The 23064-nt window shown below is 37.6% G+C and overlaps 1 protein-coding gene across 2 annotated transcripts in view; it reads left to right on the top strand.

The window, feature by feature from the left end:
* The window catches only part of vipr1a (vasoactive intestinal peptide receptor 1a), a 29243-nt gene extending 8810 nt beyond the window's left edge, over positions 1–20433 (top strand). Inside the window, exons 4-13 of one of the 2 annotated variants that reach the window (XM_060873952.1) lie at positions 5762–5856; positions 6625–6734; positions 7174–7303; positions 12550–12703; positions 13889–13949; positions 16698–16764; positions 16844–16935; positions 17236–17365; positions 18015–18056; positions 18728–20433. In XM_060873952.1, coding sequence (XP_060729935.1) covers positions 5762–5856; positions 6625–6734; positions 7174–7303; positions 12550–12703; positions 13889–13949; positions 16698–16764; positions 16844–16935; positions 17236–17365; positions 18015–18056; positions 18728–18919 — 1073 coding nt within the window. In that variant the 3' untranslated portion in view covers positions 18920–20433. Of the gene's footprint in view, positions 1–5761; positions 5863–6624; positions 6735–7173; positions 7304–12549; positions 12704–13888; positions 13950–16697; positions 16765–16843; positions 16936–17235; positions 17366–18014; positions 18057–18727 lie in introns of both variants that reach the window. The other variant, XM_060873942.1, reaches the window with a different exon arrangement.
* Positions 20434–23064: the final 2631 nt, after the last annotated feature.

Genomic DNA, 23064 nt, shown 5'->3' with positions numbered 1-23064 from the left:
ATCATATGTTTTCAATTTTCTAGTTACATTAAAATTATAACGAGTCCGCAAAATGGGTAAAACGATCGCCCAAGACAAGAGAGCACAAAACTCAGTAATCTGAGTAAATTTAATAAATTGAGCTCATGTATGCAGAATCTGGCAGATAGCACTTTCCTTAGCCCAAGGCTGGTGTTAAGTATCTTTAAGGAAGCACATGCTAGTGTTAGTTAGCTAGCTAATGGGTGAAAATTGAAAAAAAAAATCTTTGCCTAATTGAAAATCAGATGGAAATCAGATGATGAAAGAGCTAGTGAAATGTGTAGCTACATGTAGGTATAAGTTTAGCACTATCTAATAAAGAAAAAGTCTTTGAAAGAGTCAATCTGAACTTTTTTAGTGATCAAAGCTAGTTAAGTGGCTTAGCTGTTCTTGCTAACTCTCTGCTTTTGCTGAGTAAGTAAAATAGAAAGAAAGTCCAGATCAAATAAAATTAAACCTAATCTGATAACTCTGAGCTTTGATAAATGAATAAATGAAAATGTAATTTCCACTGAAACATCAGTCCGTGTTTTAAATGTCATTGTTTTCAACCACCGTAATTAGCATTGTGACTATTCAGAATACGTCAGACTATCTACTTGCTTTATTGAAAATGATGTGAAATACAGGGCAAATGTTTACTCACTTCACTATTTTTTGCAGTGTTTTTTTACATCAGTATGTACATGTTGTGTTTCAGCTGACATTATCTAGCAAGCTACTTTGGTTTGTTAGTAAGCTAGTCTGTAGTGCATTTTTTTGTTTGTCTGATCAGTTTTATTTGAGTTGAGTCTGCAAAAGCTAAATTACCATCTGCAGTGTTAATTTAATACCTTGTCTAATAAATTAATTGTTTAGTGCCCAACACCTTTGATGTTGAATCGCCTTTAACAGTGTTCAGTCACCTCAAGCTGAAGGCAAATAAAGTCAGAACAGAGCAGTAAAACAAATGAACTGGAAAATACGTGTTACGAAATCTTTAGCCACTTGAATCCAGGAACATGTCATAAATTCATGGAGGCCGAGCCCTCACGTGTACTGACACATCTGAACTTTTTCCCAGAAGCTTTACAGTAGACGGCAGTTTATTTTATGAACAAAGTGCTTTCTTCGGTCATAACTTAGCTTTGGGAAAACAGTGGGCTTTCTCACACTACTGCCACGCTGGCAGCGTTAGCATGAAGGATCCGTCAGAGTAGATCAGTAAAGATGGCTGTTTAGGGGATTAATAACTATTTTTATTTTGACAAGCTATTTCTGCCTGTCATTTTCATAAACGTATATATTTATTTCATCCTTATATCTATTTGTAAGATTAGGTTTCCTTCTAGTTCATGGAAACATGGGAATTTGTGTCTTCGGCCATTGTAATTAACCACTTGTATTAGCAATTTGATGGAGTTACTCTTCAGGAATTACTCTTATAAATTTCAGATGCTACATAAACCCTCTAAAGGGCAAATATAAAGGCCTGAAATATAAAGGTTCTTTTTAAAAAATGTTTCTTTCATTACACAGTGAAAAAAGAATCATTTTCCACTACAAGGGACCATTCAGGTAGCATAAGAAGTGTTTCTTTAGTTCTTTATAGCACCAGCAAACATGATTTAAGAACCATTAAAATGTTACATAAACAAGCTTTTTTGTTTTGTGCTGCAAAATGCAGTAAATAAGCATCATACTCCAAAGCACAGAGCCATGAATGTAGGAAACAGGTGAGGGTCAAAATCAGGAAATGACAAAAAATTTATAAAAATAGTCTGAGGCTCAGACATAGAACATAACAGAATGGCTAGCTGGTTGATTGATGACACAAATAATCACACTGTACAGCTGTGGTCAGCAGAAAAGCATATCAGGACACAAGATATTTCACATTTGGACATATCATGGTCTACAGCGGCAGAAGATCGCTTAGCTTTCCAGTCCTGTCCTGAGAATCTGAAGCGACACTTGGCATGGGATCAGCTTAACTAGACAGTTTAAGAAAAGTTAGTATTGTTGAGCAGATTTCTGTTCTTGGTGACATAAAAGTTACTCGATGTAGTCTAACTCACTGCACATCAGGGTTTACTATGATCTGTGAACAGACAGCGTTCTCATGTGTACTTCCAGATCTTTGTTCTTCTCGTAGATTCCCATTCTGTCATCACTTTCAGGCAACTCCTAAACACTCAGATCTTCCAAGAAACACTTTCAGGACTCAGCTTGAGTGTGTATGAAGTGATTGATGACTCTGCTTACGATATGATTTTGGAATTCTATTAGCGTCCTTGCACTTTTGAGCTTGTAGAACCTTCAAGCATGTGCACAATTCTGTGTTTATCTAAGGCTCTTAACTACAACAACATAACACGCCCAACTTCTTATTCCTGCTCCTCAGACTGATGAAATCCTTCCTCTGGCCAGGCCTTAATTCAGAATTCCTGTCAACAGCATGAACCATGAGAGCGACAGATTCTCCGTGTAGCTCATCTGTCTGGTCCCACATGTTGTAAATTGGATTTTAGTTTACATTTCTGTAAGTCTGGGCTATATGATCATATAATATTGATAGTGTGGACTAGTTGTTTAATTTTAGTTTCTTTGTTTTTCCTAAATCTTCTATAGGTATTCAACAAATCTCTGTCCCTTAGAAAATGACATAAATTTATATAATACTGATATCATGTGATTTTTTTTTTTGCCCATATCACTATACTCCATACATTAAGGTAAGACACTCTTATTAAACAAATTCGAAATGATCTCTCCATGACCCGAATACTTTTAGAGCCTGTAACACTTTTCTCGCTATTCAAACGTGAGTTGAAATTCCAGACAACACGATACCATCATCAATTACACCCGTTCCTCTGGGAGAACGATTCAGCTGCTCAACTGACGAATTCCAGCGATATCTATTCCAGCATCAGACTTTTCCAAGCACTTGCAGCACATTCCCTACAGAGCTATTAACCAGCTTCCTTATTCATAAGGAAAATTGGCTGCCTTGAACAGATGACCATTAATCATTTATTCAGTGGCTTTAATATTCATGCAGCTTTAGTTGATAGGTGATGATTTGCTTTAAATATGGGCAACCTTAATACACTGAGCAGCTATCAGTGCATCTCCAAAACAGCAGGTCTTGTTGGGTGTTTTTAGGATGCAGTGGTTAGAACCTACCAGACGTGGTCTGTAGTAGGACAGTATCATGGGCTCCAGTGGAGGAGACTAAGAGAAATAGAGGAGGCAGTGTGATGCTCTGAAAAACGGTTCTGATGGAAAACTTTGGATTCTGGCGTTCATGTGGATGTTACTTTGACACGTACCACCTACATAAACATTCCTACAAACCAAGTACACTCCTCCATGGCAACAGTATACCTGAATGGTAATGTCCTCTTTCGGCAGGATAATGATAATGTACCCTGACACACTGCAAAGCTTGTTCAGAACGGTTTGAGGAACATAACAAGTCTACAAAGTGTTGACTCGGACTACAAATTTCCCAGATCCCAATCCAATCAAGCCTCTGTGTGGAAGTGCCTTTGGTGGTCTTGTGGAGTCTGTGACTTAAGTTGTTTTATTTGCACAAGGAGGACCAATGGTTATAATGTAACCATAATGTAACATAACAATAATGTTAAACGGGAGGTTATAATGTTTTGGCTGATAGGTTTATATCTCATTTCGCAGTCCATAATGTGGTATTATGATTATTATTGAAGTCTCTGTAATTATTATATATAAGGAATAAAAACACAGGTTATGCTGTTATAAGAAAACAATCCAGAGAAACAGACTTCCGTCAGAAGTCAGAAAAAGCTACTTCGGTCTTAGACATCCCTGTCATGGATAGTGTCTGACACTGGGGACTCCTTCTAACTAGTACAAGGAGGTAACTCCTTCATACTAGTACTTGGAGGTGTGATGTGTAACTTCCTTCCAGCTTTAGTTTTTAGTGTTTCCGGATCATGATGCTACCTTGTTTCTCCATTAAGGATGCGCTCAACTGACATATAGCCTGCATTTCTTTTAAACTTTTGAAGCTTCTCTTGAAGACATAACTTCATCTTGGTCACAATATATACATACAATACACAGGGTGTTGTAGTTTAATGAATAATTGTAAATGTCTCCAAATTGTTGTAGTGCAAGCAGAATAAATGCTTTGTGAAATAGAGGAAAAATATGTGAATGTGTGAAATCAACATTCGATAAACCACATTACACCATGACAATAAACAGCATGTTTTTATGTCAAGTGTCTCATATAAAAGTGCCTGTAAATGTTTTTACAGAGTAGAACAAGCAAACTTCTGTTTAGAGCTGCTGTTGTAGAAAAGAAATATAGAAAAAGGCGCTGCAGTTATTTGCATGCTGTTCTGAATAATTTCCAAATATATAATAGCAGAATGTCAAAATTTGAATAAATACAAATCATCACGAGAGTTTCGTTCATGAGTTCTGCTTTGTTTTTATATGGTTTGTGTTTTCTGTTTTTGTTTCCTTCTTGCTTAGTAAGTAATGATTAATGATTAATGATTCTCACCTGATGCTCATTATCCCTGATTACACCGATTTTTTTGTTCCACACTAATAATAATGTAGCTGCTTTTTAAGCCAGATTTAGTAGAAGGGTGATGCTGATAAGATTAGCATGAATTCTCTGAAGTCGATGTTAGATATCTAAGAATTATGGGGTCAAAACACAGCTCAACAGAGCTAATCTTCAAGAAGATATATTGTAAATGGGGAAGTGGTTAAAACCAGAATGGTTTAGAAAACCATATATAACGCAATATGCAAATGGGGAATACGGTGGAGTAATAGCAAAACCGCCTTGTCAGGTTATCAAGTTATCATGTCATTATATCACCCAGGCTTCCAAATAATTAGTGCGAGTACTACTAGGAAAAAAGAAAATGAGATAGTTACACAGTAGGTATGTATACGAAGGAAATATGAAAAATAACTAGACTAATCACCAGGTAAAGATGTTAGATTCAGAGTGTTGGCATCTCGTGAAATTTACCTAAAGCTCTAGGCCTTGATTCTTGTCTTCCTTATGAGTAAATAGAGCTCTAATTAGAGGAAAATTTTCTAGAAAATGAGATGATGTTTTATTCATCTTATTTCATTTATGTCTCTGATTGCGGTGAATAATATTGCACTTCACATGCAAAGTAACAAATTAACTCAACTTTAATTAGAAAAGCTTTCACTGAACGGGAAAAATTACATTTCATCTTGCCGGTTTTTCGAGGTGACTTTTTAAAAATTCGTCGCAAATCCAATTAAGCCATCGAAAAAAAGTTCTCAAGATAAATTGCATTAGTCATGAAGTTATAAAGTTAGTGCTCCGGTCAAAAGTGAGAAAAATGAGGCAGAAGTGTCCAGAACTCACTCTCAGCACCTGGGTCTCTCTGTCACTTTCCTGCAGGTGGAAATGAAACTTTTTTCTGGTCTTTCTTTACCTACAGATGAACATCTTACTCTGGAGATCTTACTCTTGGAATTTTCTCATCTTCTTATAGTCTGCAGAACATCAGACCTCGTTCGAAAGAGCGAAAGTTGTCATCAGCCCCCAAAAATGAAACCTCAGAGAAACTCTAGAAGGATTGCAAAGGATTATCAGAATTTATCTACAGGCTGTTTTCAGCTTCTATTCTGCAGACTGTGGTTCCTTCTGCTGCTAGAGATATTAATCCATTGATTCATCTTTTTCCTTGCTAATTCATATCTTCTTTTGTAGGTAACATATCAAGGTTATGTACAGAGGAGGGATGGATGAGCATCGACTCTACCGTGAGCGCTCAGAACTGCGGCTACAGCCTCAACGTCACCGAGGTGGAGGTGATCAAGAATTAATTTAATGTGGATAAATAATTATCTGTCAAGTTCAAGATTTTAATTACTTTCATAGTGGCTTGAAAAATCCTCGCTATACTGTACGCACGCCTAAAACTCAATCACAACAATCTGTATTAATGCAGCAGTATTTTAACCAAGAAACCCATTAATCATAAGCCATCTTCCATTAAATTACTCATATTTTGTGTATTTTGTACATTGTGTGGCAGAATATTATTTGTGACTATTATTAATATGAAATATTTATAGTATACTGGATGTCACTGTTTTTGTCGCCACCCCAAAAAAACAAAGAAAGCTCATGTTTTGAATTACACAAATTACACCACGAATGTCAAAACACGAATCTTTTCATATACAGTGCCTTGCAAAAGTACTTAACCCCATTAAAAGTCATAACATTCTTCTGGATCAGAAAGGATTTCCTTCCAATAACACAGATTAATTCTAATATTCCAGATTAAGTAAAGTCAAAAACTGTGTGCATAAGTATTCATCCAATTCATACTAGTACTTGGAGGTCTGATGTGTAGTTTACTGCTAGCTTTAGTTTTTGGTATTTTTTTTCCTCCAGACTAAAAAGTGTCTCCGGATCATGATGCTACCACCACCATGTTTCCCTATAGTATATTTTTTAATTTGTGGAAAAAAATGTAATGTTATATAAAATTTTGTTATTTATCACTGCATACCTATTTGTAAATGAAACCTGTATCTGGTTATACGAACGTGTTGTCTGTGCAGGATTTCTCTCACGGTGAATTCCTGCGATCGGTAATGATCGGATACACCATCGGCCACTCCGTGTCTCTGGCATCCCTCGTCATCGCCATCTTTATTTTGTGCTTTTTCAGGTAAGTCAGAGATGTTGTACCGGTTCAAACCGGTTATAGCCTGCAGTCGCTTTTTTCACCGAATTGCACATCTTTATTGTCCATTAAATCGTAGATAATACAATTAGCGGGAACACTGTTATCACTTACAAAATAAGCAGCACAGCTTCCCTTTCCCATCACATAGACGTGTATCTGCTAACACACCTCCGTTTGCTGGCCACATCTTAAGTAGCTTCCTTTTTTGTGCCTTTTAAAGCATTATACAGTCAATTAAACAGGAAAACAGCCTCACGCATGCCGCCCCCCTGAATGAAAACAACACCTAACAGATGGCCTCTAGGTCCATATGCTCTGTAGCTAATACCCGTACGTGTCACAAAAATGAAAGCAAGTTGTGTATATATGACAGATATATAGTGATGAGATAACTGATGATTTTATGGTGTTTCATGTCCAGGAAACTCCATTGTACGAGGAACTACATCCACATTCACCTCTTCCTGTCATTCATCCTGAAGGCCATTGCGGTGATAATGAAGGACGTGGCGCTCTACGAGGTTGATCTGGAAGAGTGCATTCCTAGTTCTGTAAGCGGTTTCACTACGTTGTTCTTAAATAATAAAAAAATAAGAGTCACAATGGCTCTGACTAAAACACAAATAATGTTTTCAGTATTGAAATCCCAATTATTTCACATGACTATTTATTACTGTTCTGTTCTGTACTGTTTATAACTAAATTTGCAATATCAAGTGTAAACAAATCTAAACTGTAAATGACTCCCGATGTTGGACCTCTGCCTTTGATTTTAGAAGAAACATCCGACATGCAGCTTCACCTCCATGCTCCTTCGGGAGCTGGAAGCGATAGTGACTTACGCTTTATCTCAGCATTTACAGTCAGCGCTTGATTGGGTTATTGTGCTTCATATCAAGACTGCTGATCTGCTAGGGCTCTAATGGAGAGCCTGTCATGGGTTAATGGTGATAGCATGAGGCTAAATCACTGCTTAGTGCTGTTAAACCTTCTGTGAGGAATTCAGATGCTACTTGCTACCTCAGAAAGCTAAACAGCACTAATAATAACCCCCCCATTCTCTCTCTCTCTCTCTTGCTTTTTCTCTTACAGCTAGTCAAGATTACAGCTAACGAACGACTTAAGTTTATAGCATGTTTATACACTTGTTTTGTTCATCATTGTTATTTTAACAAAAAAATAGCAAATATTCATATTCAAAAAATAACTTCAGAAAGGAAATCTATTATTATCCATATTAATTATGATAGAATACGTCCTAAATGATACAGGTTATCCTGTTGTTCAGCTCATTTTTTGTTCCTGTTTGTAGATTTCAATACATACGTGTCCTGATATCACTTCTAGGAGTCTTTTAGAAGTGATTTGACTGAAGAGCTGGATGTTGCCTGAGGAATATTTTTATCGTGATTACTTTCCTGAGTTATTTATTCCTTACATATATATTACCCCTAGATCATTTTTATTTATTTATTTTAGATTTTTTTTTTTTTTTTAGATTTTTCTTAGTCCTGAGTCAAGCCGACGGCTTTACACCTTGCTAATGTGTTGAAATTTTCTAGCGCGAGACAGTTTTATATCATTTGAGACCGGTGGTGTAGCCTTAAGGGTTCGCACTCGCACCATTCACAGTCCCATTTCTCATCTGGGATCAATGATCGGGGGCTTTTAGAGCTTTTTTCGCTGGTGTTCTCTCAGGAGCCCTTTTCCAAATTCGACAAAAAGATGACACCTAATGAAAAGAAATCCGCCTGCGGGTTACAAACTCCAGCTGCAGAGATCCACAGCACAGCATGGGGGGATTTTTCTCCTGCTTTTAATCCACTGGGTGACTTTTAATACCTCTTTTTATACATGCTGTTACAGTGCTTTTTAAATTCAAACTTTTGTGGCTTTTCTTTAAAAAGTTTGAATCCTTTCCCATCACTCATATATTGTTTCTTATTAAATGTTTGTGGAAATATTATTAAAAAAGAGATAAAGCTTAGGAGAAAGTAGTAGTGGGATTGGTGCTTGTTTCATGGCTGCCAACTCTCACGCATTCAGCGTGAGACTCACGCAATTGACCCGATTATCACGCTCTCACGCCACACCCCCATATTCTCACGCAGACTCGTGCAGCAGTGAGGAAAAAAAAAAATCGCGCCGCGTGATCTCGCAAAGCAACGTGCAGAGAGACCAGACAGACATTGTAGTGAGTTTTTTGTGACAATTGTGAGGGAAATACACAATTTATTCCCATAAACTGTGTAGTCAGCCGTTCTCCCTCCCATCTGCACCGTGTGAATTGTGAACGCAGGCAGGTCAGTGAGTTACAGGGCGTCTCCGTGTCTCCGTCCAGTTTAGACTAAAGTTGGCCGCATATACAGTGTATTACAGTGAAGTTATTGACTGTTTTTTAGTATTCGCTAAATTTTGCATATAATTATTATTTTGCACTTTGCAGACGGTCCCTTGGAATCTGTCTCTCAGTCGTCTGCACATAGAGACTTATGTATTTTGTCCACCAAGGAGGAAAGTAGATTTTGAGGAAAATTGGGTTGTAGCTGCCTCTCGACATTTTACTACGATAGAAAAGAGGTGTTATTTGTGTAATAAGTGCGTTTAGCTCAGGAGTTATTGACTCGGGGAAACTCCAATCTGTGAATATGAGGCCAACTTTACTTAAGTCCAGTTTAGGCTAGTAACTAATAGGCCTATGCTGTTATATAGTTTATATAGAATTAAGTTAGCATTAGCAGAGTTGTTTGTTTTGCAGCACTGAGCAGTTATTTTACATAACTATCATAAAAAAACAGTACAAAAGCATTTCCAGATGACAAATATCCGGACATGCCTAGTAGTTAATGTTAATTATTGTTTTCTAAGAACAGAATGTCAAGTCAACAACATCCCAATCAATGATTAAGTCTGCAAAATCAGCCACCAGCACTTACAATAGCGCACATGTTAATCTGTGAACATGTTAATCACATGTTAATCCTATTTCTGTAAAATGTTTGTGAAAATTAAATGTAATGTAAATCTCCCAAGAAATTCTGTACAGATACCAAATACTTCGACAATCAGTATATAGCTACTTAATATACTTCTGCTAATGCAAAGATTTTGTGTTTGTATTTTTTTCCACACCAAGCCACGCCCCTCCATAAACCCCTCCCCATAACCAAAGCTCCGCCCCTAGAATCTCACTCTAAGCTGAACTCAAAAGTTGGCAGCCATGCTTGTTTTTAGTGTACGTAGCTAGCAAAGGTAGCTTGCTTTGCTAATCTGAGAATAGAGTGAACCCTAGCATGTCCAAACAAGTAAACAAACAACTAATTTTCAAAAAATTATTTTTATTTTTGGGCTTTAGATACCATCTAGACACTGGACAATACTCACCAATAAGTGCTTATTTTTAGTGTACATAACTAGAAAAGGTAGCTTGCTTTGCTAATCTGAGAACAGAGTGAAGCCTAGCATGTCCAAACAAGTAAACAACCAATTTTTTTTAAACATTTTTATTTATTTGTTGGCTTTAGATACCGTCTAGACACGACAATACTCACCCATAAGTGTTAGCAGTAGCATGTGCTACATGCTAACACTGCAGACTAAAACAACTTGCTGTGACAAATTATCTACAGATTCTTTCATGTAGAAAGTTTGGGATTAATTGGAAAATATTTAAATCATATGAATGCACAAAAAATTTCAGTCCCATGCTTTTTTTTTCTGTCTGAGGTGAGCAGTGACATCTGTCGAGCACGAGAAAACTTTACCATAGTGTTGAATTAGATCCTGGGCTTTTTTGCTGGGTTTAATGTGAGGCATGTTGCTTGTCAGATCTTTCAGAGCATTTGGAGAGGTTGCTAATAGTCTGCTTAAACAGGGTGTGTAATGAGCCCATGTTTGCTTTTGGTTATTCCGGCTGATCCTGAGTGTTGTAGAATACTTGATACTGATTGGTCAGAAAGGGTTGATTGATTTTCTATAACAGTACTGTAGCTCTGAGACCTTTTCTGGCTGCAAGGCAAGTAACAGGTTGATATGAATGTGGAACATCTGAGGTCACGTTTTGTGTTTTGCTAGTTACAAGCTAGATGGCTAACATGATTGGCTGTAGAATTACTGACTTAGAAGAGGAACAAAATGCTTCAGGATGTGTTTTTATAGGTAAATTATTGACTTCAGGTTGGTAAGAGTAACTCTGCCTTGCATGGAGCCGCATCACACCAGCCGGTTGTTAATTCTTTTCCTTTTTATATAAAAGCACACACCCTGAGTGTTTTATTCTTTACTTTAGGCTTGTAAAACTCCACAAAGTGCTCAAATACACAAAGTGCTTCTCTTCAGCTTTGTCCGCTACAAAACATTTGTAGACCTCTGTGTCTTCTTGTGTGTTTGTGTGTGTGTGTGTGTGTGTGTGTGTGTGTGTGTGTGTGTGTGTGTGTGTGTGTGTGGTATGGAGTAGTTTAAGTCAATAATCTATTGAATAAACACTCCATGTGTCTCTGGGCCAGAAGGATACGTCACGTCTGTCACAGTGGCGATGTGCAAACACTCCAGTTCTTCCAGCTCACCCACTCATCCAGCGCTGGTCAACACACCACACCTGATTAAAGAGCTCTAGAAATGTTCCATGCAGCGCTCGGGCTTTATGGCACTATTTCTGATATGGAAAGCCACAATGATAATGCCTGATAACTGTAATCAAACTGACAGAGCTGATCCCATATCAATCATCATTACTGTAAACACAGAGAATAAATATGGGGCAGTATTTGATGTGCTTATTTCAACAGCACAAACGGTTCACATTTGTGAAGTGGAATATAAACTCCTGTCACCATGAATATCCGTGAACAACTTGTGATATCCTGTTGATGGTGGTTAACAAACTGTAATTTCATTTCCCAGAAGCTGATATCATACTCCTCAGCTAATTTAGCTAACTTGTTTATTTTCACCTCAGCAGCTATTAACTACAGTTGACATTTCAGCTAGCATAAAACTTGTATTATAAGTAGTAGTATAGATTTTGAAGATGTGTGTTGTTTTGGTTCAGCTTGCTTTTTGGCCAAGCTAACGTTTGCTAGGTATGCTAGAAGAAGAATGGGGGGGGGGGCATAGAAGCCTTTATTATCGCCTCATGTACATTACATCAGAATACTTTTCTTCACATATCCCAACTGAGGAGGTTTGGGTTGGAGTGTAGGGGCGGCTATGATACAGCACCGCTGGAGCAGGGAGGGTTGAGGGCCTTGCTCAAGGGCCCAACAGTGGAAGCTTGGCAGTGCTGGGGTTTGAACCCCGATCCTCCAATCAACAACCCAGAGCCTTAACCACTTGAGCCACCTCTACCCGTGCCTCTATATATTTACTAGTTTTGCTGATTAATATTTTTTATTATGATTGTTATGGTGTTATGTTTGTTAGGGTATTGAGGTTGTTATGGTTACAGTGTTGTGGCTGTTATGGTGTTAAGGTTGTTATGGTTACAGTTTAACCAATTCTTTAGAAGATACAGTAGACGGTTTCATTTGGTTAAGTAAACTACTAGAATCTTTCTTTATATTTTTGAAGAAATCAGTCTTTCTCCCTCCTTTTTTACTCATGTAACATTTCAAAGTCTGTTCATCTTTTTTTGTAATGTCAGAATCAGTCAAACAGCCCAATCTTAATAACCCTGACACTGTTCTTTTCCTCACAAGCAACTTGCACTTGTAACAACATCCTCTGTAGTTAAACATGTTGCAGTAATGTGATGCTCTTTACACACAACAATAGTAAACATGGGCTTTATTTCTTACAGGTGGGCTGCAAGGCTGCCATGGTGTTCTTCCAGTACGGCGTCATGGCCAGCTTCTTTTGGCTCCTGGTGGAGGGCCTCTACTTACACGCACTCCTCGCCGTCTCCTTCTTCTCCCACAGGAAGTACTTCTGGTGGTACATCCTGATTGGCTGGGGTGAGTAAGTGAGCAGATTTACGGTTGTTGTGATGACTGTATCAACAGTATCAACTTACGACAAAGCTGGATTGAGATGGTTCTAGCAAGAGTTGCGTGTTGGAAATTCAGCTTGAAGTCAGAATATAGCAGAGAAAAAATGTAAACGAAGGTTTATTAGGAAGATAAATTGCTTTTATTAGGAAGATAAAAATGGCCTAAAGTTGAAGAAATAAGAAACACTTTGTGTTGTGTTGTTATCAGAATATAATCAACCATGGGGTCACATTCTAAAGTGTTTTCTTCTTATACCTCAGCAATTTGCCAAATGTTAACTTTTTTAAATTGTTTTTGAACAAAATTGATTTTTTTATCTGTTTATAGTTACATTTAATACTTATACTATAGCAGATGCTATCAACTATTTCGTTCTTTTATATTCTCTTAAAGGGAATCAGACAAAACTTATAATTTGCTACTACAGAGCTGCTGTTATAGAAAATGCATCAGAAAATGCTTCTGACCAATCAGAATCGAGAATTTCACAGTTTATTACAGTTACAAATAAATATTAGTGCACTTGAAAGTATGATAGATACCCCATTATAAATGAGAGTAATCAGGAGTGCTGGGTAGATTAATGCTGTACTAGCATTAAAGTCTAGTACTAGCTGATCTCCTTCACGTTTTTTTTAAATATCAAAGGGCTTTGAGTCTCGGTCTTGCACATGATCTGGTTTTAAACGGCCCAAAAATCAGCCTGATGTAACAGTTGAGAAACTAATAAAAACTGTTTAACCTCTGACATTCGAGTGCTTCTGTAGGCTGACCAAAGATCTGATATCTGAAAAAAAAAGCACTGAGTAGCGAGAACATCGAGTCAGTCCCATGAGAAAAAAGCAGTATACACCGACTCATACCTCTGGATTGCAGGGTCATAACATTTTCATATCACCATTTTCATATCATATCTAACACATACTGTACACACACGCAGAGTTTAAAATAGCACCATGTGATAGAACTGATAAACTCTGGTGAAATATCTTCAGGATGAATATGCAAGTCCAGTTATCTCCACTCCTCAACACAAAACCTCTTCAAATCCAATTTATCAACTGAAATATTTTCTTTTGCAACCAGTTATTTGTGCTAAGAAAATTCAACCAACTCAGCCAAATGACCTTTCTGCTGTCTCTCTTACAGGAGTTCCAGCTCTCTTCATCACCACATGGAGCATTACTAAAGCCTACTTGCATGATGTTGGGTAAGTGCTTCTTTAGTGCTTGTCTTGATTTCCCAACGCCCTTTAAAAAACCCCACACAGATTTTTTTTTTTTACATATACAACCCTTTATTTTTGAAGAGGGCTTGCGTGCAGATGTTTGACGAGAAGCTTACTCAACCTCGACGCCGTACACTATCAGGGTTTGGTGTACACAAAAGAAATGTCGCATTAAAACACATTCCTTCGAATATAGAACTGAGTGGGCTGAAAGGCTGTGTTTATGAGCAGGACGAAGGCGGCGTCACCTACAACGCAAGCTAAACATCCAGATTTTGCATTAAAGTGTTTACTAAGGGTTTACTTAGTTTTTTATATATATATATATATATTATAAACACGGCTGGGAAGAAAAAAAATTATGACTTAATGATACAGTGCTTTGTTTTTATCTTGGAAATAATAAAGATAATACTTCATCTAAAAGGTCAGCAACTATTTCTTTATTTATAGAACAGAGCCTACAAATGAGTCAGAGTTTAATCCAGTCACGGATTAAGAGCCTTGCACTATCATATAACCACGTCGCTCACAATCGCAAGATTATCACTCATGCAAACTACAGTTACACAACTTACATTCTTTTATTCAATTATTTTTGCTCAATTATTTATAGTGATGAGGACAAGATTGTGTGTTATTTAGTTTAAAAAGTAGAAAGTTTCATCATCGCACACAATAAAACTACACTTTATTTATGTTAGGCCTAGCGAGATTTTGCTGTAGCTTTAACTCTGAGTGTAAATTTCTTCTTAATTACTCAGGTTATTAGATTATTATTAGGTTATTTATTTGCAAGAAATGGCATCATTACATCCACGCTTCTCGCTGTAGTCTCAGTCAGTGTAAACCGGCTAATAAACACAACAGGAATGACAGAGATACATCTAAAAGCTATAACTAAAAACACAAGCGTACGCAATGTTAACTGGAATCCAGCTTTATTCAAACCTTTACTCAGGAACAGCTTTAAAAATGCAGTTTCTTCATCTGACGGAGTGGAAAGTTCTGGAATAAAAAAGCTCTAATGGCTTGAGTTAATGGTGCATGTTTGGAGCATGTGGTAAAAATTTGCCTTGTTGTTCATCAAATAAAGTCTGTGCTGTGGTCAGGAGTTTGTCAACTGCAGCGTTATTATTCATTATTATGTTTGATTAGAACAAAATAATAAAAGATTTTTTTATGTCTGCGTGAAGGGCATCATACTTTATGTATGACGGTGCTAAAATAATAATAATAATAATAATAATCATCATCAATCATAAGTTAGCATTCAGTACACTTAGTTACATGACGTCTGCCTTCCTGTGTGTGTATGTGTGTGTGCATGTAAATAAATCCGGATATATAGCCCTGTCATTACTGTAACGATCACAGCAAGCACTGTAGTCTTCAGAGTAAACAGACAGATTCTTAACGTCAATTAACACTGTCCAGACGTAGACGTTTCACCTGGACCAGCAGAAATACAAGCCAGCCTCAAAAATATATCAAAAACAGGATTAACTGCCCTCAGTAAATCTTGTAGACATAACGTTCAGTCCAGGTTTCAGTTTATGAATCACGCTGCCTGGAAGTGAACGGAGATCAGCCAAGATCGCTAGATAATAAGTGATGGCTGCTTGTAAGCACTACTTTAACACTGTCCAAAAATTCCCTCATCAAAAAACTTACTCAGCAGACTTCCTCATGTGATATCTGAAACTGGTTTCTGTAAAAACAAAGTGACGACTCTGAATTTGATCTAGTGTCGAGTACACGGACCAAAAAACACCTAAACTGTACCTTCCCTTGTTTTAACTTTAATGTGTATCAGTCGTCAGTGCTGTATATAATGTGTATGCAGTGTAAAAAAATCTATTCTAATGATCCAAATGTTCATCTAAAGAGCGGAAACTACTTTAGGTAGTTTTTTGGCTATATGCTGTAAATATACTGGATGTAATGTGTATATAGAGTGTCTTTAAAAGGGATTTAAAAGTTATAAAATACACAACAAAAACCTTTCTATCCAGAAGACACATACTAATGGTACAAAAGGTGTACGCTTGAGCTCACCACTTCAGCGACAAGGACTAGTGCAGGTTAGTTTAATTGTTCTGAGAGTGTAGAAGACGAGTGTGATTTAAACTATTTTTTTTTTAAATGTGCAGTTTTATTTTTATTTTAAATTCATTATTTAAGGTTATTTTATTGTTTTTTTTATTTATTAAATCGTTTGTGTATATTTCTTCCTTATTTATTTATTTATTTATTTATTTATTTATTATTGATTTATTTATAAAGATTTTATTTCTTAAAATCTTTTTAAATAAAATCTTTTTTAATTTTGCATGTTTATTTTATTTTTCATTAATGTATTTATTTAAAAAAAAAAAATAATAATATGTGTAAAAAAAGTGTATGTCATTTGAATAATGATATAGTTCCAGAGTCATTTAGAATTATTTTTCATGGCTATTTTATTTTATTTACTTTTTAATAATTGATTACCTTATTCTTTATAGGTAAATAATTATTCTCTATAATTATTGATTACCTATTATTATTTTCTACATATTTTTATATTATTCATTTCACTTATTATTATATTAATATATTATGTTACTGAATTATCATGCTAAATTCATTGATTTTTTTTTTTCATGATTTATTTATTTTTTATTTATTTTAATGTGTTTCTCAAGCTGTAAAACACACCAAACTGAAGTTGTCTTTTTTTCTTTGCAGATGTTGGGATTTTATTGACGACAATCTGTGGTGGATTATAAAAACCCCCATTTTGCTCATAATCCTGGTGAGTTGCTTAGTCTTTTACTGCAGCCTGGAATCTTGGCTGAAGATGTGTCCTAATTGATGAGTGTCCATATTCGCAGCTGAATTTCATCCTCTTCGTATGCATCATCCGGATTCTTCGGCAGAAAATCAAGTGCAGGGACATCGGCAGAAACGAATCAAACCAGTACTCGTGAGTTTGTGGCACATGACGTAAATCCGAGAAGGTTTACAGTAAAAGGATTTAGAAACTGTTTATTCCTTGGTGAAAAGCAAAAGAACGCAATCTGCTTCCTCAATCTGCCTTTTTTCATCCGAATTTCTTTTTGCAGCCACTTATGTTTAAACCCGACGGTTTAGATGTTTCTTTTAGATGAATTTTCCTCCCCGTCAACACTGACGTAACGTTTAAACTTAAGGTTGTGGCTCTATGCATTATTCTTTATGATAATAAGTAGTAAATGTTCAGCGCTTGTTCTACTCAACTTTGCAGGAGGTTGGCGAAATCCACTTTGCTTTTGATTCCTCTGTTTGGAATAAACTATATCATTTTTGCCTTCATGCCTCATCGCGTGCAGTCTTACATGCGGCTCGTGGTTGACCTTATCCTGGGCTCTTTTCAGGTATGCAGTTGAAGCTTTCTCTCTCTCTCTCTCTCTCTCACACACACACACACACTCACACACACACACTCACACACACACACACATGCAATTAATTTAGTCTTTATTTGACTCATAGTTGTTTATCTGGTTCAGATTCCTGAAATGCCAGGAATATCCATAATGTGGCAGCAGCAGTGATGAATATGTCCTGGGATCTTCAGTTCCCCCTCCCTTTTATCCAGACTTGTTTGTTTTTAAGCCAAAAATGGCTGTCTGGGGAAAGAAGCACCATCTCCATCTCATCGCTTTTGCTCCAGAGTCTAATAAAATATGTAGAGAGTGAAATACGACCGTGTCTTTAAATAGTAAATATAGCTCTACTGAATCTGTTAAATTGACTCGAATAAGCAGAAATTCCCCAAAGCATTATGAAAGCTTACGAGTCTAACTGCAGAACATAGAGAACACACAGTGTCTGTGATCACATGGGACCTTTTAGAGTGCATTCAGTAGGACAGCTGCTGTGGATAGCTGTGGAGACGTAATATTTGCTCTATTACAATTTCACAAGTACCCTAAAAAAAAGGAACTTTTTCTGCATGTGCAATGACAATCTTAAGAATCCAGGACTATTCTCAACCTATATTTATCATTTTTCCTCCCTTAGGGCTTCTGTGTTGCCATCCTGTACTGTTTCCTAAACGGAGAGGTAATACTAACATCAATTCTCATTTTAATCCAATATTTATCTAACCATTGTGGTTTAGGAAAAAGTATAACAAATTAAAGGTGGCATTTGTAAATTTAAGAAAGCTACGTCTCACAGTACAGCCATGGAGCAGAGCTCGTTAGTGTTCATTTGGTTAAAACATCATCGCCACCCACTGGATTTTGTACGAGCATACAGAGGATATTTCAAGTGATGGACATTTTGACTTATTGAACTCACCTGGAGTTCTAGAGGCAACAAATAAAGGCATCATATGTATAAAAAATATACATATTGTTGTATAAAGGCAACAAAACAACAAAGCTCTGGTGAATAATTCCAATAGCAATGCGCATTGTGTTGTAAATAGGCTCATAAATTCAGTTGACGTAATACACTGCGTCAGCCAATCAGCATTAGAAAACCAAGCATCGGTGTTTGAATGAACTTACCATCTTGATTCCTATTTGCATGGGCAGACCCATCAGGCTCTACCCAGAAACACCCCTACAACTAACAAATCATGGCATTTTCTAATGGACCTCAAAGAAGTCTATGTGAATGGTGGATTAAATGACGTCCCAACCTGCCTGTGATCACCACTATTTCTAATTTACTCACTTAAGTATCTCGTAACAATAGATTTTTTTTTTTATCAAATTGCGCTTCAGGTGCAGTCTGAAATCAAGCGGAAATGGAGGCGGTGGCACATGCAGAGGTTTCTGGGCACCAACACCAAATACCAGCAGCCTTCTCTGGCCAGCAACGGCAGCACCTCCAACACCCAGATCACCATGCTGACCAAGTGCAGCCCCACCTCACACCACGTCTCAAGCTGCATGGACGAGTTCTCCTCCATTTGAGATGATGTAATGAATGAGATACTATCCAGACATCCTGACCTCTCCTACAATTTTGGGTCAAGCTCAATTCTGAACCGGTTTACATCATTGCAACGAGAACGGCATGGCAGTGGAATGCAGCGGGGTTTAGATCCTCTGTGTTGCGGTCTAGCACATCCATGATGCGAATGCTGATGTTCTTAGTCATTCTACTCACTAGCCTGTAGAGAGGGAGATTCTGTGTGACATGCAAATAATATTAATCAGCATCAGTGAGCAAAGAACAGAGTCAGAAGAAGCACTCTGTGAAGCACTTAAGTGTGGAGTATGTCCTGTTCTGTCCTGTTCACACACACACACACACGTCCCACGTTTGGAGGGAAAGATTTGCGAGCTGACATTTAATGCTGCCATCTCTTTTCATCTCTGCCTCATTAACATGCACTAAATGGATTCATTTGTAAATTTTCAAACCCTTAATTCTCAGTAAGATGACCTCAGAGGTGTGTATTAGGCCTGTTTCATTTCATATTAGTGCTCTCATTATTACTTGGATGCGACCAGCTTGAACACTCTGTCTCCTTGTCTGCTTTTCCTGTTTGTTAGAATTCCTTGTTTATTGTAATTGCAGACTAAAAAGTCTGTTCCACTGACAGTCATAAAGAATGTTTCATTTTAATTCCTGTTTATTTATCATGTACGTCCATATGTATGTATACATTCAGGGTGTTTTGTGCCTGTAATGCTTGTTTTTGTTTTTTAGATCTCTCTGTAAATGTCGGTTGGTATTGTACGTTTTGTAAAAACCGCATTATGTATGAAGTGTTTTATTGTGCTATATTAGTTCAGACAGTTCAGAATACTCAATTTTTATATTTGTAAATGTAGGGACCAGAATGTCTGTGGCTGACTGATCAAAAATCATATTTTCTGTGGATTGGTAAAAGTGTCATGAATGTTTACACGCATGCTCCGAATACTTGTGTAGAAGAGAGCACTTATTTATGTACACACGTGTATGTATGTATGCAAATACCGGTAAATTAAATAGTTTTGCAGATATTTTCAATTGTTTGATTTTATGTCTAATGTGTAACGATGGTAGTCGGTTCTGTTAGACATGAACACAGCCATTGAGAATGAAATATACGCCGGTGGTGAGTGTAAGAGAGAGATAACATCTTTGTTTAGGCGTACTTTAAAATACATTCCATCTGTTATTTATCCTCTAAATCCCTTGTTAAATTTACCCACCCACCCCCTTTCAGCAACAGTCATCCGGGGTGCGGCGCTTCCCAGCATGCGGTACTCAACCCCACCCGATGCACAAGCAAGATTAAGCACTCAGACTCAACCTCTAACTTGATAAGGAATCCTGAACATCCCATCATTAATAAACTGGATGATCCAACAGTAGACACTAGACCAGCCTAACTGAATGTCTCAGTCTTCCTATGGTGTAAAAAGGTACAGCTACAAAACATTTGACACTGGAGACTCCTTCATTAAACGCTAAATAAACATCATATCAATGATTGGATGCTTTCTTTATTCAATGATTTACATTTGGACGTGTTTTTATTACTTTTAAAGCATAGATTGAGTTGTCAATACAGAAATGTTAATTATATAGTTAATTATTATATAATAACAACCACATGCAATTGTAACTTTTAGCCAAACACTCAACTTGTTTTCAGATTTGTTTTTTTCGCACGACTGTCTCGTTGTTTGCGGTTTGGTTAATAATAAATGGTATTATGTGTATTACATAATAAAACAATGCAATCAGTGGAGATTTCAGTCTAATCTGCCATGTATTAGCCTGAATTAATCACCAATTCTGTAGACGGAGGAGTGAAAGGTTATTATAACAGCACGGGGAGACTAAATCTGGAATGGGATGCTAACAAAGCACATATCGATGTTATTGTCAGATGTCCACATATTTTTAGCTGTACAGGGTAGTATTACATACCGAATTATGGTAGCAGCAAACTGTGTTATTAAATATCAGGTATATAATCATCAGTTTATATTAATTATATCTATCTACCTAAATATCTATCTTTTGAACCTAGCGACCTGTTTGATTATCTGTATGTCTCTTTTTTGGTTGTGCCTCAAACCCATCTCTGTACTCAATTCCTACTGTCACAGACGCTCTCGTCTACAGAGCAGAGGTCACAATCCCAGTAACCTCATCTACCCTCCTCTGTTGTGTAAGTCTCAAACAGTGGTGGTAGGTGGGCTAAGGAATTGCCAGTCTGCTGTAAAGAAAGCTGATTTTATCTCTTGATTTAACTTCCCATTACTCCTTTGATTTTCTTACGCTAACAGAAACCTGGATATCCCCACAGAACACTGCTACACCAGCTGCTTTATCCTCTGCCTATGCTTTCTCTCACTCACCATGAGAAACAGGCAGGGGTGGTGGTACAGGTTTATTGTTGTCAAAGAAATGGTGCTTTACACCTCTCCTCTTGTCTCATTTAACCATCTCAGCATGTCTGGCAGAAATTTCATCATGGATGACTGCTCATCAGTTAAAGCTCAATCCTAGCAACACTGAACTGCTGTTCATCCCACGTGATTCATCCCCAGGTCATGACCTTGCTATATCCTTGCACAACGATCTGATCTCCCCTTCAGCCACAGCTCGCAACCTTGGGGTAACCATGGACAATCAACTGTCCTTTTCCTCTCATGTTGCTAATGTGACTCGCTCATGTCGGTTTCTTCTCTACAACATTAGAAGGATTCGGCCATTTTTGTCCTCACAGGCTGCTCAGGTACTTGTTCAGTCTCTTGTCATTTCTAGACTGGATTACTGCAACGCACTGCTGGCAGGTCTACCTATGAACGCAATCCGTCCTCTGCAAATGATCCAAAATGCAGCTGCACAGCTTGTTTTCAACCTGCCAAAGTTCTCACATACCACCCCGCTGCTGCGATCCCTCCACTGGCTTCTGGTAGCTGCACGCATCAGATTCAAAACACTGATGCTGGCCTACAAAGCCAAAAATGGACCAGCTCCCTCTTACCTCAAAGCCCTCATCACTCCTCGCACTGCACCCCGCACCCTCCGATCTACCAGCACTGCTCGACTGGTTCCACCATCTCTCAGGGTAAGAGGCAAGTATACTACAAGACTCTTCTCTGTTCTGGCACCAAGGTGGTGGAACGAACTTCCCCTAGAGGTCCGGACAGCTGAGTCACTGGCTATTTTCAAGCGGCGGTTGAAGACATACTTATTCAGGAAACACTTCAACTAGCACTTCTTTCCTTAACTTTTGCATTTTAAAAAAAAAACATAAACAAAAAAAAAAAACACAACCTTTGACACTTTTTCATTGTAACGTTGAACAAAAAACGTTGTTTTAAACTCATGGTATCTTAAGTATGTGACCTAGTGAGCCAGCATTAATGATTCAACGTTAGAGATTTAAGCACTTATGTACGTTGCTCTGAATAAGGGCGTCTGCCAAATGCTGTAAATGTAAATGTAAACCTCGATTCATTTAAATCATGTCATCTTTATACCCTTCTGTACACTGGCACTCTGTGATGACGATTCATCAAACGTCCAGCTTCAGCTCTGGAAAACATATCCAACCCAAGTGGCAACTCTTGAAGGCACCGCTGGGATTTACATGAATTGCATTGTTACTTGGTGTAATCATACTGGGATTATATAATGTGGGATTATATAACAATGCAGCAACAATGCAAGGTCTGCACCTGGTTAAAGCACCTGTCTAGTAAACAGGACATCCTGTTTGAAGAGTTGCCACTTGGGTTGGATAAGTTTTCCAAAGCTGAAGCAGGACGTTTGAGGAAGCATTTACATTTATATCATTTGGCAGATGCTCTTATCCAGAGCGACTTACATTATCTCATTTTTTTATACAGCTGAGCAATTGAGGGTTAAGGGCCTTGCTCAGGGGCATTCCGATTGGTAGCCCAACAAGTTAACCGCTAGGCTACCACATGCCCCATGAATTGTCATCGCAGAGCACCAGTGTACAGAAGGGTGTAAGGGTGCACAGAAAGATGAAGTGGTTAAGGCGCTGTACAACCAATCATAAGGTTGTGAGTTCGATTCCCACGTCCACCAAGCTGGACCCCTGAGTGAGGTCCTTAACACTCAATTACAGTTTCGTCAT

Source organism: Tachysurus vachellii, chromosome 1 (genome assembly GCF_030014155.1).
Source record: "Tachysurus vachellii isolate PV-2020 chromosome 1, HZAU_Pvac_v1, whole genome shotgun sequence".
Taxonomy (NCBI): domain Eukaryota; kingdom Metazoa; phylum Chordata; class Actinopteri; order Siluriformes; family Bagridae; genus Tachysurus; species Tachysurus vachellii.
This window is presented reverse-complemented; position numbering and strand designations above follow the sequence as displayed.